At 43.6% G+C, this 19,000-nt stretch overlaps 1 protein-coding gene across 14 annotated transcripts in view; it reads left to right on the top strand.

Moving 5' to 3' along the window:
- Window positions 1–19,000, top strand: part of LOC144690357 (rap1 GTPase-activating protein 1-like) — a 573,401-nt gene that overhangs the window by 475,013 nt on the left and 79,388 nt on the right. For 13 of the 14 annotated variants that reach the window (XM_078557766.1, XM_078557759.1, XM_078557767.1 and 10 more), the window contains 6 exons: window positions 3,651–3,686; window positions 7,757–7,804; window positions 8,981–9,019; window positions 14,826–15,011; window positions 15,713–15,816; window positions 18,583–18,661. In XM_078557766.1, the coding sequence (XP_078413892.1) occupies window positions 3,669–3,686; window positions 7,757–7,804; window positions 8,981–9,019; window positions 14,826–15,011; window positions 15,713–15,816; window positions 18,583–18,661 (474 nt within the window). In that variant the 5' untranslated portion in view covers window positions 3,651–3,668. The remainder of the gene's footprint in view (window positions 1–3,650; window positions 3,687–7,756; window positions 7,805–8,980; window positions 9,020–14,825; window positions 15,012–15,712; window positions 15,817–18,582; window positions 18,662–19,000) is intronic. The other variant, XM_078557760.1, reaches the window with a different exon arrangement.

Below are 19,000 nucleotides of genomic sequence, written 5' to 3'. Positions count from 1 at the left end.
CCAAGCTGCTCCAGACCTGTTAGACTGACATCAGTAGCAAGGAAAATGCTAGAATCTATTATAAAGGATGTGATAAATGGACACTTAGATATTAATGATCTGATTGGGCATAGTCAGCATGGGTTTACGAATGGGAAATCATGTTTGATGAACCTGTTGGAGTTTTTGCGGGTGTTACTAACAGCATCGATAAAGGAGAGTCAATTTAAGTAGTATACTAGGATCTTCAGAAGGCTTTTGATAAAATGCCCCACAGGAGGTTGGTTAGCAAAATAAAAGCACATGGGATAGGAGGTAATATACTGGCATGGATTAAGGATTGGCTAACAGGCAGAAAGCAGAGAGTAGGAATAAACGGGTCATTCTTGTAATGACAGGCTGTGACTAGTGGGGTACTGCAAAGGTCAGCACTTGGGCCCCAGCTGTTCACAATACATATCAACGATTTGGATGTGGGGATCAAATGCAATATTTCCAAGTTCGTGGATGATACAAAGCTAGACGGGAATGTGTGATGTGAGGAAGATGTAAAGCAGCTACAGGAGGATTTGGACAGACTTAGTAAATGGGCAAGAACATGGCAGATGGAATATAATGTGGAAAAATGTGAGGTTATCCACTTTGATAGAAGGAACAGATGTGCAGAGTATTTCCTAAAGGGCAAGAGATTAGAAAGTGTAGATGTACAAAGGGACCTGGGTATCCTTGTCCGTAACTCTCTGAAAGCTAACATGCAGGTGCAGCAGGCAATTAGGAAACTAATGGAATGTTAGCCTTTATCACAAGAGGATTCGAGTACAGGAATAGTGAAGTCTTGTTTCAATTGTATAGCAGCTTGGTTAGACCACACCTGGAGTACTGTGTGCAGATTTGGTCCCCTTTTTTTATTCACTCATGGGATGTGGGCTTCGCTGGCTGGGCCAGCATTTATTGCCCACCCCTAGTGCCCTTGAGAAGGTGGTGGTGAGCTGCCTCCTTGAACCACTGCAGTCCATGTGGTGTAGGTACACCCACAGTGCTGTTAGGAAGGGAGTTCCAGGATTTTGACCCAGCGACAGTAAAGGAACAGCGATATATTTCCAAGTCAGGATGGTGAGTGACTTGGAGGGGAACTTCCAGGTGGTGGTGTCCCCATCTATCTGCTGCCCTTGTCCTTCTAGATAGTGGTGGTTGTGGGTTTGGAAGATGCTGTCAAAGGAGCCTTGGTGAATTTCTGCAGTGCATCTTGTAGATGGTACACACTGCTGCCACTGTGCGTCGGTGGTGGAAGGATTGAATAGTTTGTGGATGTGGTGCCAATCAAGCGGGCTGTTTTGTCCTGGATAGTGTCAAGCTTCTTGAGTGTTGTGGGAGCTGTACTCATCCAGGCAAGTGGAGAGTATTCCATCACACTCCTGACTTGTGCCTTGTAGATAGTGGACAAGCTTTGGGGAGTCAGGAGGTGAGTCACTCGACATACAACTCCTAGCCTCTGACCTGCTCTTGTAGCCACAGTGTTTATATGACTAGTCCAGTTCAGTTTCTGGTCAATGGTAACCCCCAGGATGTCGATAGTGGAGGATTCAGTGATGGTAATGTAATTGAACATCAAGGGGCGATGGTTGGATTCTCTCTTGTTGGAGATGGTCATTGCCTGACACTTGTGTGGCACAAATGTTACTTGTCAGCCCAAGCCTGGATATTGTCCCGGTCTTTCTGCATTTGCTTTACTTTAGAAAGGATATTATTACCATAGAGGGAGTGCAACGAAGTTTCACCCTACTTGTTCTGGGGATGACCGGATTGTCTTATGAAGAGAGATTGGGGAAACTGGGCCTGTATTCTCTAGAGTTTTGAAGAATGAAAAGTGATCTCATTGAAACGTGTAAAATACTTAAATGAATAGACAGGGTAGATGCAGGTAAGATGTTTCCCCTGGTTGGGGAGTCCAGAACCAGGGGACACAATTTTAAAATAAGGAGGAAGCCGCTTAGGGCCCAGATGAGGAGAAATGTCTTTACTCAGAGGGTTGTGACTCTTTGGAATTCTCTACCCCAGGAGGCTGTGGAAGCTCAGTCATTGAGTGTGTTTAAGGTAGATATTGATAGATTTCTGATTAACAATAATGTAAAGGGTTATGGGGATAGTGTGGGTAAAAGGCATTGAAGTGTTCGATCAGCCATGATTGTATTGAATGGCGGAGCTGGCTCAATGCGCTGAATGACCTGCTGCTGTTCCTATTTTCCTAGCTCATTGTCACTGGGGTACACTACTGTTCTCCCACTGCCTGGTTAACAAAGGCAGGGGATAAAACCTGAGAGTTTCCTGGTATATGTAACTCAGCTACGCACTGCTTTAACCACATAAATCATTAAGGAATTCCATGTTTGTCTTTATGATCTGAATGGTTATGTTGTCCTAGTGCATTGCTTCACAGTGAAAGTGAAACAGTAGGAACCACTACTCCTGATCTCACTGGAGTATCAGGGGTCAGAGAGGAGTCATCTCATTGTAATATTGGCAATATTAATCTCTTTGCAGGTAAGAGGTAGTAATTGTTGGGTGGACTTGGAGATGTCAAGAAACTGTCGTTGGAGAAGTGAAGGAGCTAATGTTATTGCCTCATTGGAGAGTAACAAGAGTGAGGCGCAATGATTCAGTCACTGTGAAGGGATGGAAATTGGAGTGTAGAAAACATACAGTCTGAAGGAAGATGATCAATGTAGAGGATTGAATGAAGGTAGTGATTGATATGAAGACATAAAAGAGTGGGACAGAACTTTAAGTCACAGAAGTAGTCATCAGCTGCAGCATAGAGTGCAATCTGACAGGAATCTAGAGAGTGATAGGAGGTCATAATAGAATACCTTGTTTGGAAGTTTATAATGCCAGGTTCTCCCAAATGCTTTAGAGATGGCCAAGGCTCTGACTACAGTTCACAGGAATATTTAAGATTAGTGTCCTAGAGATGCAACACATGAGGAACAAGATCCCCCAGTAGTCATGGTGAACATTTTAATGGTAATCATGGATTACGACAGACTAGGATTGAGGTATATAGGCTGTGAAGGTCCCAGTTTTGATCCTGGCCTGATCTCTAACCAATATACAAGTAGGAAACTACAGTCAGCCTTGTGATCCAGAGCCAAATGAAGGATAAGGGTCACCCAATCATGGAAGCAATTGAGCGAGGCCTGTTGGAAAGTATTTGTGCGGACATGGGTTGAGTACAAGGTTGGGCTTGATTGGCAGCGTCGCAATCATTGGATCATACCCTGTCAAAGCTATCGGAGGAAGAGTTAAAAAATATCTGTTCTGAATTCTTTGAGACTATAAGAGGACAGTTAATAATATTGTAGCTATCAAACAGCACACAAGTTTACTGAAATATTTCTGATAATTTCTGGGTTAAACATGGCAAAAAGTATTTAAGGATACATTCGATGTATCTCTCTTGCCTATAGCGGGAGAATCAGGTGCACAGATTAGCCTATCTGAATCACATTGCTCTCAGTTTTCCAAGTGTGTGACCTGTGCTCTGATCCACATCCCCGTCATTCAAAGGTCTGCAGTGAGAACCTCACTTTGAGCCTGGCACTAAAGTGCAAGTTTTGCATTCAGTGCGATTTCACTGTTTCATCAAACTGATATTCTATTTTTTTCCTCCTCAGAACAGTGACTTCTTTGAAATGATTGAAAAGATGCAGGTAAGTTCCTGCTGTCCCACTTCTCGCTGAATAATTTAAGGTTTAGAAAATAAAATTGCAATATCATGGAATTGCTTTTAAGCACATTGTCTCATTCTGTCATGAACCTGACAAAAACTATTAAACAGGCTTTTATAACAAATAAATGGTTAATTAATTGTTAACATCTAAAATATTATAGTAAAACAGCAACCATATTACGGTTGTACACTAAGATAAAAGCAAAACACTGCAGATGCTGGAAATCTAGAACAAAAACAAAAATACCTGGAAAAACTCAGCAGGTCTGACAGCATCTGCGGAGAGGGATACAGTTGACGTTTCGAGACCAGGTATTTTTGTTTTCGTTACAGTTGTACGTGTGTACTTCGCCATTTGAAGATAGTTCTGTGATTCTCGAGTTTGTGGTTTTCAATGGGACAATCTGGAGACAAAGGATTGAAAGTCCTTGAGCAATAAATCAGGAACTCACTTTTTCCAACCAGCAAAATAGAGTGGGAGCAGGGGGGTGGGGGTGAAGAAACCTCCTTCCCAACTGAAAATCGATCTTCCTTCTCCACCCCCACTAACACTGAATTTCCTCATGTGATTTGGCCCTTCTTGTGAACTGACTGCTGAGAATTCTTTTGATTCTAGAACAATTCCCAAGGATTGGATGTTAGCAAGAATAGCCTTGTTATTTAAGAAAGGATGAAGAGAGAAACCAGGAAGCTACAGACCTGTTAGTCTACCATCCATAATAGGCAAATGCTAGAATTTATTATTAGGAATGTGCTACGCATAACTCACCTCCTGTCTCCCCAAAGCCTGTCCACCATCTACAAGGCCCAAGCCAAGAGTGTGATGGAATACTCCCCACTTGCCTGGATGAGTGCAGCTCCCACAACACTCAAGCTCAACACCATCCAGGAAAAAGCAGCCCACTTGATTGGAATCATATACACAAACATTCACTCCCTCCACCACCGACGCACAGTAGCAGCAGTGTGTACCACCTACAAGATGCAAGGCTCTTTAAACAGCACCTTCCAAACCCACAACCACTAACATCCAGAAGAACCCGGCAGCAGATAACTGGGAACATCACCAACATGAAGTTCCCCTCCAAGTCACTCACCATCCTGACTTGGAAAAATATCGCCGTTCCTTCACTGTCGCTGGGTCAAAATCCTGGAACTCCCTTCCTTCCTAACAGCACTATCAGTCTACCTACACACCTGGACTGCAGCGGTTCAAGAAGGCAGCTCACCACCACCTTCTCAAGGGAAACTAGAGATGGGCAATAAATGCTGGCCCAGCCAGCGAAGCCCACATCCCATGAATGAATTAAAAAAAAAAATGTGAGTGGTGAGGAGGATGTAAAGAGGCTTCAAGGTGATTTAGACAAGTTGAGTGAATGGGCAAATACACCGCAGAACGTGGATAAGTGTGAGGTTATCCACTTCGATAGGAAAAACAGAATGGCATGGGGCCCGGGTGTCCTTGTACACCAATCACTGAAAGCAAGCATGCAGGTGCAGCAAGCAGTTAAGAAGGCAAATGGTATGTTGGCCTTAATTGTGGGAGGACTTGAGTACAGGAGCAAGGATGTCTTACTGCAGCTGTACAGGGCCTTGGTGAGACCACACCTGAAGTATTGTATGTGGTTTTGGTCTTCTTACCTAAGAAAGGATATACTTACCACAGCGGGAATGCAGCAAATGTTCATCAGACTGATTTCCGGGATGGCAGAATTGTCATACGAGGGGAGATTGAGCTGACTAGGCCCTGTATTCACTGGAGTTTAGAAGAATGAGAGGAGATCTCATTGAAACATATAAAATTCTGATAGGGATGAACAGACTGGATACAGGGATGATGTTTCCTCTGGCTGAGGGGACTAAAACAAGGGGTCACAGTCTCAGGATATGGGGTAGACCATTTTGCACTGAGATGAGGAGAAACCTCTTCACTCAGAGGGTGGTGAACCAGTGGAATTCACTAGCACAGAGGCTGTGGAGGCCAAGTCACTGAATATATTTAAGAAGGAAATAGATTGATTTCTAGACTCTAAAGGCGTCAAGGGGTATTAGGAGAGTGTGGGAGTACGGTATTGAGAGAGAGGATCAGCCATGTTTGTATTGGTGGAGCAGGCTTGAAGGGCTGAATGACTGACTGCTGCTATTTTCTATGTGATGCAATCTGCGTCCTACACTCTGCTCGAACTGCATTCTGGCCTTCCATGGAAGGAAGCACCAACTAGTTCCTGACCACTTCTTAGATGGGCTCGCAGGGTGGGGGTGGGGGTGGGGGTGGGGGTGGGGGTGGGGCTGCTGCAGATTCCAGTGAAGCTGTCTGCAACAAAACAAAGCTACTCGGACATTGCTGCAAGCGAGGGCTGTGGACATTGAAAGTCCAACTTGGCAGTTGTGGCACACCCTTGGAGACTGACCTCAGAGCCTGGATGATGTTCCTAGCTTGCACGTTTTTTTCTTATTGGGTGAGCACTGCTGAGCTCTGGATCCACACGCTGAGGCCATCGGCAGCTTTATTGTCAGCCTCTGATAGGAGCTGATGCATTCTTCACATTCCCCAGTCCTGCCTCGGTGTAAATCAATGGGATCCACATCCTCAGTAACACTAACTTCCCCCAGGGGAGGGGATTGGAGCTGGGGTATGGCGTAAAATTTGAAGGTTTTTTTTTTTGACAGGACAGAGGATCTTTGTTCAGGAATTTGGGAATGGGATTGACCTCTCCCTCCACATGATCAACCTTTTGTAATTTTACCTTCATAATCTGAGGAACAAGCTCTTGTTCCTCCTGATCATCATGTTCCTTAATGTAATGAATTAGTAAAGCTAGGAGTGCACAAGTTAAGAATGGGTTACTCTTGTAACCCCCTTGGGAGTGAGGAGATCCAGAAAGGCGTGGCAGCCTGGAATGGAATGCTGCTTTCCGGGGGTAACTGTGTTGATGTGTAACTGCGAGTATGGCATCCATGTCACCAACGGTTCCATTTCCCAAGTTGGAACAGTGGCTCCATGGTTTGTTCCTTGTAGGATATGACCTCCTGAATACTGGGGATATTCCCTCCAGTCTCACAACCTGAAGGCTGAGCTCTAATTTCCAAGCACATCGCTGCCATTTCACCGGCGATTCTTCAATGAGTCTCTAAATAAATCGACCAATAAAACGCTGATGGAATCAGCTCTGAAGAATATGAGTGAGATGACCTCCATTCTCACTGGTGCAAATCCAGCATAATCCACTCTGGAATTTTGGGACCAAGGCAGGTATGGTAGATAAATAAAACCCAAAAAAACCAAAAGCTCTGTTAAAATGACAGGGCCTAGTTTTAACGGCACTTTTTCAATTGTCAGGTGGTTGCTGGGCTGGCATTGCCTTGTAGCAGCAACCCTATCTTTTGGTGTCCATTATAACTGTACACCCAGTTTTATCCAATGGACAGGAATGACTATACACTATGGCAGCATTGACATTAATGACTGGGAGGAGCTCACTACTAATCATTCAGAATGGTGACAGCCTGCTCAGCAAGCAGTCCCAATGCCCTAATGATGAGGCCAAGCACTAGCAGAGAAGGAAAGAAAAGGAAGCAATTCCTGCCCTCCAGATCCCACCACCTGGTGTGGGATTCCCTGCCCCATGTACCTGATGATCTGTGAGTTGAGAATCCATCTGTTCAATCAGGTGAAAAGCCATGGCAGAAACTTGTGACCCTGAGTAGACGTCATCCTCAAATCAAGGAAGTGCTACCTCTGATGGACAGGGAAGGCCCCTATGCTGTTCTTGTTGACTGGCCTGGGTAAATGCCCAGTGTGAACTGTGTCACAGTGAGGTCAGGGCTCCAACATTCTTGGCCTGTAGAAACGAGCAGGCTGCCAAACTCTTTGCCAGTTGCCTGTCCTACAGATAAATTGAGTGCTTTGTGTCTGTCATTGACATTGTTAATCTGCAATGCAAAGCATGGATTTGACTAGTAAATTGCTTAGTGTTTCATTCATGTGGCATTTGTATGTAATTAATGAGCTCAATTGTTTTTTTTCCCTCTTGTGGTTTTATCATCTAGGGATGCAGAATGGATGAACAGAGATGCCCTCTTCCACCACCTCTTAAAGTATGTGCAGTCTGTTGCTGCTCCTTGCCAGATTTGTAGTCAAACGCTTTGTAAGATAACTCTGAACACACTGCCATTCAATACAAGATGGTTAAGAGCTAGTCAGCATGAAACCCCGGTTTCACAAACAACTTCTACATGAACAGCTGTCAGAGTTCAGAGACACTAGGGGGCTCCTTTGGTCTGGATCAGGGAACAAAGTTCATCACTTCCCTCACAGTGAGAGCATCTGGGCTGGTATCAAGACGTGGTGGGTGTACATGGACTGCAGTGGTTCAAGAAGGTGGCTCACCACCACCTTTGTGTTGCTGGCAAAACTAGCATTTATTACCCATCCCTCACTGCCCGAATTAATTGAATGGTTTATTAAGCTGCTTCAGAGAGAAGTTAAGAGCCAACCACATTAGTGCAAGGCTGGAATCCTCCAGAGTGGGTAAGGACAGAAGGACTCCTTCCTAGTTGGGTTGTTACACCAATTTGGCAGCTTCACAATCACTTTTACTGATAAGCAATGTTCCCTCTAAGATGTGTGGCTGTGCAGCAATAGGGAATGTGCCACACTGACCTACTCCTGCTCCTAATTCATACGTTTGTTTGTTCTGGGAACAGTGATATCTTCCTTTAAGATGCACGATGTGCAGTGCAGGTCATTCCTAAAGTGCCCATACTGGGCAGGGAGCCACCTGCACCCAGCAGACAGATATCAGAAACAATGCTGATAAACAACAATTTTTTAAATTTCCGAAATGTTTTAAACTGAATTCAAATTCTCAAACTGCCATTGTGGGATTTGAGCTCCCCTTCTCGAGATTACAAGGTCAGTGACATAATGACCAAAATAAATAATGAAATAATAAAAATCAAACACTTGGCAGAGCACTGTTGCTATTCTGGGAGACTTTCAGGAATAGTGACCCTGTCTGATTGGCTCTTCCAGTAATCCCCAGAGTCCCTCCTGTAACCCTGCCTGAGATCTGCTAACTCAGTTTAGATCTGGAATTAGACCAGGAACCTTGCTGGTCTTCTGGTTCAGTGTTGGGCTGGTTAGTGCATTGACAAGTAAACCATCATGGGGAGCTTTTAATATAAAATTATCTTCAAAAACATTTATTTGAAACATCACACGCTATACTCCAATGATGATATAATAAAATTATGTTGACTTCTATATTCCAGACAGAAGAAGATTATATTCCTTACCCCAGTGTTCATGAGGTATGGCATCCTGATTGTTGATTTTTTAATGACATGCAGATAATGGTATTTACCACAAAATGCAATTTCTTCTGCAACTGGACACAAATCCAGATGTGGAACTGTGTTGTAAAAGGACCTCCATTTTTGTTGTAAATTAACACTCAAATTATAGATATACTTTATATACTTTATCTACCTGTGCATCTTCCTGTGCTTCTACCTGTGCATGTATCTACTGCTTTCAGCTTTCTCAGCATTAACAAACAGACACTGTTACTTTCACCCAATGAGCTTTTTGCTCGAGAACACACTGTTTGGAGAATGTGGGAGGTTTTCCTGCTGTGGCATTGCTTTTTAGACAGTTGTTGATGGCATTGGATTCCAGCACCAGTAAAAACAGAGAACCACAATTCATTAGAAGAGATTCTAAATTCATTAAATGGACTGTAAGTTCTACCGTTCACAAGTGTTAGTGAGAGCATTATGGGTGTATCACATTTTGTTACATGTGGAACAACATACTTTTATTGAGAGAGAAGGAGTAACTGCACTCCATTCAGTGCTTTTAATCCTCATTGAAATTTAAATCTGAACTGTCATGGTGGGTGTGACTTCAATGCTACTGTTTACAGCTAGGGGTGAAGCTTATTTTTATAGAAAAAGGCTTTCAGCATTTTATTGTGCATGTAATTAGATTTGCTGTCTGGGCTCTGGTGTACAAATTAAAAATAATTGCAACAAGAATTGAAGATGGAGTTTCAAAAAATCTTTACTCCGAGGAGGTTCTTAATAGGATATTCGATCCTACCAGCCATTGTTGAAGCAGATTTCATCAATTATTTTCAAAGGCAATTAGATAGCTGCTTGAAAAAAATAAATATTAAATATTATAGAGAGTAAGCTTTTATTGTTAGCATGAACAATAGGCAGATTAGCCTGTTTCCATGTTGCAACATTCAGTAATTCTATAAAGCAGGAGACAGGCTGTTGAGACTAATTCCAACTTTGAATTCTAGGCCAGCAGGCAGAATGTTTAAGTAATTTAAAGGCAAAACACTGTGGTTGCTGGAAATCTGAAATAAAAGCAGAGTGCTGAAAAAACTCAGCAGGTCTGGCAGCATCTGTGGAGGGAGGAATGGTTAACATTTTCTGAAGGAAAGTCATATTCGACCAAAACATTAGCTTTAGGTAAACAGCGTAAAGCAACGCAGACCCAGATACCCAGAACATGACTTGCCAGGAATGGTTAATTTGTCCTTGAGCACTTTGCTAACTTGCATACATGTTAAGCAAATTCGTTTCACTGACAAATGTATTTGTTTTAAGTAAAACATGTCACTTGAAAGATATTCTGGTGAGCCTATACATTTATTAAATTCCTGTCGTAGTCACCCCAATGTTTCAATTCTTTGCTTTATGTTATCAGTGTCAAAAGCACCTACTGCCCACACCCCCTCCCCCATCAGCTGGTGAATCAGTGCTCCTCCATGTTGAACACCACTTGGAAGAAACACTGAGGGTGGCAATGGCACAGAATGTACTCTGGATGGGGGACTTCAGTGTCCATCACCAAGAGTGGCTGTAGCACCATTGCTGACTGAGTCCTAAAGGACATAGCTGCTAGACTGGGTCTGTGGAAAGTGGTGAGGGAGCCAACAAGAGGGAAAACCTACTTGATCTCATCCTCAATCAGCTGTCAGAGATGCATCTGCCATGAGAGTATTGGAGTGACCACTGCACAGTCCTTGTGGAGACGAAGCCTCATCCTCGCCACCACTGTGCCTAATGGGATAGATTTAGGAACATAGAAACAGAAGAGCAGAAGTAGGCCATTCAGCCCATCATGCCTGCTTCACCATTCAATATGATCATGGCTGATCATCCACTACAACGCCTCTTTCCCACGCTATCCCCATATCCCTTTATATCATTGGTGTTCAGAAATCTGTCAATCTCTGCTTTAAACATACTTAATAACTGAGCTTCCACAGGCCTCTGGGAGAGAGAATTCCAAAGGTTCACAACCCTCTGAGTAAAGAAATTTCTCCTCATCTCAGTCCTAAGTAGCTTCCCCTTTATTTTGAAATTGTGTCCCCTGGTTCTAGACTCCCCAACCAGGGGAAACATCTTCCCTCCATCTACCCTCTCTACCCCTTTAAATATTTTGTAGGTTTCAATGAGATCACCTGTCATTGTTCGAAACTCTAGAGAATACAGGCCCAGTTTCCCCAATCTCTCTTCATAAGACAGTCCCACCATCCCAGGAACAAGTCTGGTGAACCTTTGTTGCACTCTCTCTATGGTAATAATATCCTTCCTAAGGTTAAGGGGACTAAAACTGCACACACAACTCCAGGTGCGGTCTAACCAAGCTTCTATACAATTGAAACAAGACTTCACCACTCCAGTACTCAAATCCTCTTGCAATAAAGGCTAACATTCCATTAGCCTTTCTAATTTCAAACCGATCTAGCAACTCAGAACTGGGCAGTTATGAGGCGCTGTGGGCCATCAGCATCAGCAGAATTGTATTGAACCACAATCTGTAACCTCATGGTTCAGCATAACCTCCGCTCTACCATTACCATCAAGCTGGGAGCTCAACTTTGGTTCAATGAAGAGTGCAGGAAGGCATGCCAGGAGCAGCACCGGGCATACCTAAAAGTGAGGTGACAATCTGGTGAAGCCACAACACAAGGCTACCTGCATACCAAACAGCGTAAGCAGCATGCAATGGCCACAGGTAAGCAATCCCACAATAATGGTTAGATTCTCTCTTGTTGGAGATGGTCATTACCTGGCACTTGTGTGGTGCAAATGTTACTTGCCACTTGTCAGCCCAAGCCTGGGCATTGTCCACATCTTGCTGCATTTGGATACAGACTGCTTCAGTATCTGAGGAGTCGTGAATGATGCTGAACATTGTGCAATCATCAGCGAACATCCCCACTTCTGACCTTATGATGGAAGGAAGGTCATTGATGAAGCAGCTGAAGATTGTTGGACCGAGGACACTACCCTGAGGAACTCCTGCAGTGATGTCCTGGAGCTGAGATGATTGGTCTCCAACAACCACAACCATCTTCCTTTGTTCTAGGTATGACTCCAACCAGCGGAGAGTTTTTCCCCTGATTCCCATTGACTCCAGTTTTGCTAGGGCTCCTTGATGCCACACTCGGTCAAATGCTGTCTTGATGTCAAGGGCAGTCACTCTCGCCTCACCTCAGGAGTTCATCTCTTTAGTCCATGTTTGAACCAAGGCTATAATGAGGTCAGAATTTGAGTGACCCTGGTGGAACCAAAACTGAGCATCAGGTTATTTGTTAGCAAGTGCTGTTTGATAGCACTGTTGGTGACCCCTTCCACCACTTTACTGATGATTGAGAATAGACTGATGGGGCGGTTATTGGCCGGGTTGGATTTGTCCTGCTTTTTGTGTACAAGACATACCCGGGCAATTTTCCACATTGCCAGGTAGATGCCTATGTTGTAACTGTACTGGAACAGCTTGGCTAAGGCTCTGGCTAGTTCTGGAGCACAAGTCTTCAGTGCTATTGCTGGAATATTGTCAGGGCCCATAGCCTTCGTAGTATCCAGTGCCTCCAACCGTTTCTTGATATCACGTGCAATGACTCAAATTGACTGAAGACTGGTGCCTGTGATGCTGGGGACCTCCGGAGGAGGCCGAGATGGATCATCTACTCGGCACTTCTGGCTGAAAGTTGTTGCAAATGCTTCAGCCTTATCTTTTGCACTGATAATCTAGGCTCCTCCATCATTGAGGATGGAGATATTTGTGGAGCCTTCTCCTCCAGTGAGTTGTTTAATTGTCCATCACCATTCACGAATGGATGTGACAGGACTGCAGAGCTTAGATCTGATCCATTGGTTGTGGAATCGCTTAGCTCTGTCTATCACTTGCTGCTTATGTTGTTTGGCATGCAAGTAATCCTGTGTTATAGCTTCACCAGGTTGACATCCCATTTTTAGGTATGCCTGGTGCTGCTCCTGGCATGCCCTCCTGCACTCTTCAATGAACCATGTTGATCCCCTGGCTTGATAGTAATGGTAGATATGCTGGGCCATGAGGTTACAGATTGTGTTTGAGTACAATTCTGCTGTTGCTGATGGCCCACAGCGTCTCATGGATGCCCAGTCTTAAGTTGCTCAATCTGTTCACAATCTATCCCATTTAGCACGGTGGTAGTGCCTCACAACACAATGGAGGGTATCCTCAAGATGAAGACGGGACTTCGTCTCTACAAGGACTGTGTGGTGGTCAATCCTATCGATACTATCATGGACAGATGTATGTGTGATCTGTGTCAGGCAGGTTGATGACGATGAGGTCAAGAATGTTTATCCCTCTTGATGGTTCACTCACCACCTGCTGCAGACCCAGTCTAGCAGCTAATTCCTTTAGGGTTTGGCCAGCTCAGTCAGTAGTGGTGCTTCCGTGCCACTCTTAGTGATGGACATTGAAGTCCCCCACCCAGAGTGCATTCTGTGCCCTTGCCATGAACCCTCCCCCACCCCCGCCCCCCCACCTCCCCACCTCCTCCCTGTTGCTTCCTCCAAGTAATGTTCAGCATGGAGGAACATTGATTCATCAGCTGAGGGGTCTGCAGTACATAGTAACCAGAAGGAGGTTTCCTTGCCCATGTTTGACCTGATGCCATGAGACTTCATGGGGTCCAGAGTCGATGTTGAGAACTCCAAGGGCAACTCCCTCCCGACTGTATACCACTGTGTCACCAACTCTGCTGGGCCTTTCCTGCCAGTGGGGCAGGACATACCCAGGGATGGCGATGGTGGTGTCTGGGACATTATCTGTAAAGTATGATTCCGTGAGGATGACTATGTCAGGCTGTTGCTTGACTAGTCTGTGAGACAGCTCTCCCCATTTTGAGCACTAGCCCCCAGATGTTAGTAAGGAGGACTTTGCGGGGTCGACAGGGCTGAGTTTGCAGTTGTTGTTTCCAGTGCCTAGGTTGATGCCAGGTGATCTGTCCGGTTTCATTCCTTTTTATTGGTCAGGCACAGGGATTCCGACTCTGATTGGAAGATTTGAGACAATGATGAAAAACAGATACCTTCAGAAACAGTCAGGTTTTTAAAGGTCAACATTTGCAAAGTTGCAGGATGGTTCTCCAGCCTCCTGCCACAACTGGCTGGGTAACTCCTTAAAGAAGAGTGTAAACAGCTAAAGTTGAATGTTTCTGCTGTTCATCTGGGGGTTCCTCTGTAGGAAACTGAGAGAAACCTGCAGAAATTCTCCCATTAAACCCTCCTCTCAACGCTAGTCTATAAATTAATTTTCTCAGCCTCAACTTTTCTCATCCCGCTGTTTTATTTGTACTATTTTGTAAGTAATATTTATATACGGCCTTTGAAGTAGCAAAAAGTTCCAAGGAATGTCACAGCTCAGAGTTCAACCACATTAATAATTGTTGCTTTGTATTTTTCTCCCAAGCTGTAACTTGCTCCTTGCTCCATCTCTGTGGTGTTGAAATCAGAATTCAATGGCAGTGTGTCCTACTCTCCTAGCTTCTTTCAAATTTTAAGAGTCTTAAAACCCAAGTCTGTTACTGCTGATGGCTACTATTGGATTCATCATGTCTTTGCATCACTCTTCAGCTTTGGAAATCCTAAATTATGAGCTCTTCACCCAAATTCTATATCTTACCTGAATTAAATTCTAAAGTTTGTTCCTGTCTGTCTATCTAGATGTTCAGTCCGAACTGTCTTTAACCTCTGTTCCCTCAGATAGTTTTCCACCTCTTGAGGTGAGGGCGTTGGTTGAGTGCTCTGGTCTTTATTTTAGGTCCTCCAACGTGAGACCCCTTATCCTATCATCCTGCTCCCTCAGTTTGGCGGTTACTGGATCGAGGGAACAAACCATGAGATAAGAAACTCTCCTGAAACAGAGCAGCTGTCATCTCCTCCTTCTAAACTCAAGCTGGAATGTAACACAATTGCCAAACTCTACAGGAAACAGTTCTTGGGAAAGGTAGGAAGACACTGAAACAGAAGAATCCATTAACTGCAAATAAACTGTTTCTACAACAGAAAAACCAGGAGCGCATTCTAAAATTGCAGAAATGCTACATAGAAAGAAATTCTCATCGAGCCACAATCCACAGGGTCTCAGTAGTCACCCTTTTAACTTCATGCCTCCAAAGGTGCCTCTTTTTAGTTAGATTTTAAAGGCCAACATCTACAGTGTTGCACTGTGGAAGCCCCAGCCTCCATTCAGAAATACATCGTAACAGCCAGGGAACCCTAAAGCGATGGTGTAGATAGTTTAAGTGAATTTTGCCACTGTATCACTAAGATTCCACTAAAGTTACAATAGGAGATTGACAACTCTGAGGAACAAACCCTGCTCTCGCCTCTCGCGTGCAAATTCATGTTCTCTGCCACAAGTCTCCCTGTTTTATTTATAACATTGTACTAAGCAAGTCCCATTCTTCAATTGGCAAATGTACTCCATGCTTTTAGTTATATGTGGGAGGAAGTGGCAGCGATGTACATTAATTTTGTAAATTCAGAAATGAAAGCATGAAAGAGGCTTGCATAGCAATGTCAGTCGACATGTACAGACTAATGCATGTCAGGGTATTTCATTTGGAATGTGATATCAACACTTGTAGATCTCGATCAAAATCTCCTTATGAATATTTAATTCTATGTTTGTTCTTTTTGAACCAGGAACATTTTAATTATTACTGCATCGACAGCGCACTGGGTCACTTAGTATTCTCCCTCAAGTATGATGTCATTGGTGACCAAGAACATCTCCGCCTCTTGCTAAGGTAGGTCCATGTGCTGGGAGGAGGCCCTGGCTCCATGTTGTTATGATGTGGCAGGTGATATGTGCCAGGCAGACCAAATCCACAAGAGAAACTTGACCACGCTATCTCAACAGTTTTGCAATTTGTACTTATTACAAGAAGATTTGTGCACTGGATTCAGAAGTAATGAGTCCACTAGCAACTTTAGAGATATCAAAAATTAAATTGAAACATTTATTAACAAAAGAAACTACTTCAAAAATAGACATAAGATTGCGATTACGTGATATGGCAAATCTCAAAGTTCCTAATTAACCTGACTCCCAACTATACACCCACCTTAAGGCAACAGCCCAAAATAGATTTTAAATTTCAATAAGCAATCCAGCAAGGTTACCACAGCACCCACTCGACAGTGGAATTCCAAAAGCTTTTAACACAACGGTAGTTACTGGAACAGCACTTCTTCCTGCAGAGTGGCTAGGGCAGCTTCCAGTCTGTCACACAGTGTACCTTTCAAGATTTTACATGCCCAGCCCCTACATAGCCCTCTATCCTTCTTTATATTTGTTTCTCTCTCTTTAATATGTAAAATCACATTGTGCTACATGTCTTTTGAAATGTACTTTTTCCATAATATAAAAATCTTTCAGGTTACCAATATGGTCAGTATCTTTGGGAAAAATAAACACACTGCTTGGCCTTGCTTATCTTGTTAGTAGTAAACATCCTATCATCCCTTTGAAAATCAAACAACTCCCCACTTATCTTAAAATGCAAATTTCCTTCACACCCTACATGCTGCCCTCACCATTGTTAACTCATTAGCATTTCAAATGCCTTTTACACCTAACTTCTTTTGATAATTTCAAGCTTGCATCTATCTGATGCTAATTTAATTAAAGCAACCACACAGACAGTCATAAACCCACAATAATGTTATGAAAAATATGATAGTTTCATGACGATGTGCAGGGAGGAGTCCCCGGGTCCATGTTTCCTAACAGAGCCTGTTACAAAGGCTCCACTTAGGACTTATTAACCATTCTGACTATCAGATAATTCAATAAATAGTTTAAAAGCAAAATACTGTGAATGCTGGAAATCTGAAACAAGAATAGAAATACTGGAAAACTCAGCAGGTCTAGCAGCATCTGTAGAGAGAAAAACAGAGTTAACATTTCACGTCTGTATGACTCTTCTTCCAAGCTCTGATGAAGAGTCATATGGACTCGAAACGTTAAATCTGTTTTTCTCCCCACAGATGCTGTTATACCTGCTGAGTTTTTCCAGCATTTTCTGTTTTGGTTTCAATAAGTAGTTTCCCATATTTATCTATTTAAAAAAGCTCTACTGATTCCAGCCAAAATTGACTCTTCAAACAGCTTCACTCATCAGTTTGTACCTTGTCAATGTGCAGTAACGGAATGGTGAGCTGGTCTGGGTATGGCCACTCATTAGCGGAGTACTTATTAATATCACTCTTAGTCAAGGAGTTGGAGGCAGGGGTGAGGGTCAGGCATAAAATCTATCCCAGTCACACAGGACATAATTGACAGGGGAATTGCCCAAATGCCTCCCTTCTGACTAGCAATGCTGGAGCCACTCTGATTGGGAATACTGGGGTCACTCAGGGAATGAGGGAGCTCTCTGATCGGAATGCTGGAGTCAATCTGTCCGGGAATGATGGGACCATTCCAACTGGGAATACTGTGGACACTCTGACCGGGAATGCTGTGGTCACTCTGCCCATGAATACTGGGGTCAGTCTGACTGGGAATGATTGGGTTCACTCTGGGAATAATGGGGTGACTAATCGCGAATACTGGGGTCACCCTGATCTGGAATACTGAGGTCACTCTGACTGGAAATAATAGGGTCACTCTGACTGGGAATAATAAGGTCACTGTAGGATTGCTGGAGTCACTCTGACCATGATTACTGGGGTCACTCTGATCGGGAATACTGGGGTCACTCTGGGATTGCTGGGAGTCACTCTGACCGGGAATACTGGGGTCAGTCTGACTGGGAATACTGGAGTCACTCTGGAATTGCTGGGAGTCACTCTGACCAGGAATACTGGGGTAAGTCTGACTGGCAATACTGGGGTCACTCTGGGATTGCTGGGGTCACTCTGACCAGGAATACTGGGGTGAGTCTGACTGGGAATAATGAGGTGACTCTGAGATTGCTGGGGTCACTCTGACCGGGAATACTGAGGTTAGTCTGACTGAGAATACTGGGGTCATGCTGGGATTGCTGGGGTTACTCTGACCAGGAATACTGGGGTCACTATGGGCCCAATTACTGGTGTTGCTTTATGCAGTGAGGCAGTGACTAAGTGAGAATTCCTAATTTTTAGAAAGATTTTGGCTATTTCCCTTTCTGGTTTTACTGTGTAAAGGGGGAAATTGTGTTAGCACCAATTCAGCCATGAATTTGAGTCTGTAACCTCATCTCAGGCGTTCAGTGATTAACCTTCATTCCATGGGCTATTCTAATCATTGGGACTTCTAAGTTACTGCATTAAAATAGCCGCACAATGCTGTTCCATCCTTTTACAATGACTGATGTGTTACTCTTTGTACTTGAACCTGATTTCAAGCCAACTATTAGTTTTACAAACGTTAAAAAGCTTTTTATAACGAGCACATTCATTTATTTTGCTTGAAGCCTTAATGAAAAGTTTTTGGCAGAATAGTTTTCCTTTGTTTAGAAGCATGAAAAGGAATGATATTAATCATCCTGTGTGTATTTTTTTAATCAATTTTAGTATTTTCTCCACAGAACCAAATACAAAACCTATCAGGATGTGATCCCCATATCTTGTCTCACCGAATTTCCTAATGTGGTTCAAATGGCAAAGGTATGTAAATACCCTTGTATCTTTCTTTAGAAATAATAAAGTATCTCCTGGTTAAATGTTTTGCTGGGTGGTTACACCGTGTTAGTGCGGTTGAGAAGCAATGTCAGTTTGCTGTGCCCAAAACAGCTGCTGTTTGGGATATCTAACTGCAGCACTTCAGAGTCATCTTCATGTTCATTTATTGTGAGTCTTCTCCTAAACAAAGTCACCCCATGGCCAAGTGAACAGGGTACAAAACTGTCCACACGTTGCAATGATTTTGAAGCTGGGCTGAAGCAGCAAGAATCCAGACCGCAATTGGCGCTTTACTGATCTGTGGCTTGGCTGTGGCAATGATTG

The sequence above is a fragment of the Cetorhinus maximus genome, chromosome 15, assembly GCF_964194155.1.
Source record: "Cetorhinus maximus chromosome 15, sCetMax3.hap1.1, whole genome shotgun sequence".
NCBI classification, from domain to species: domain Eukaryota; kingdom Metazoa; phylum Chordata; class Chondrichthyes; order Lamniformes; family Cetorhinidae; genus Cetorhinus; species Cetorhinus maximus.
The sequence above is the reverse complement of the archived record's forward strand: the minus strand, read 5'-3'. Positions and strand labels throughout refer to the sequence as shown.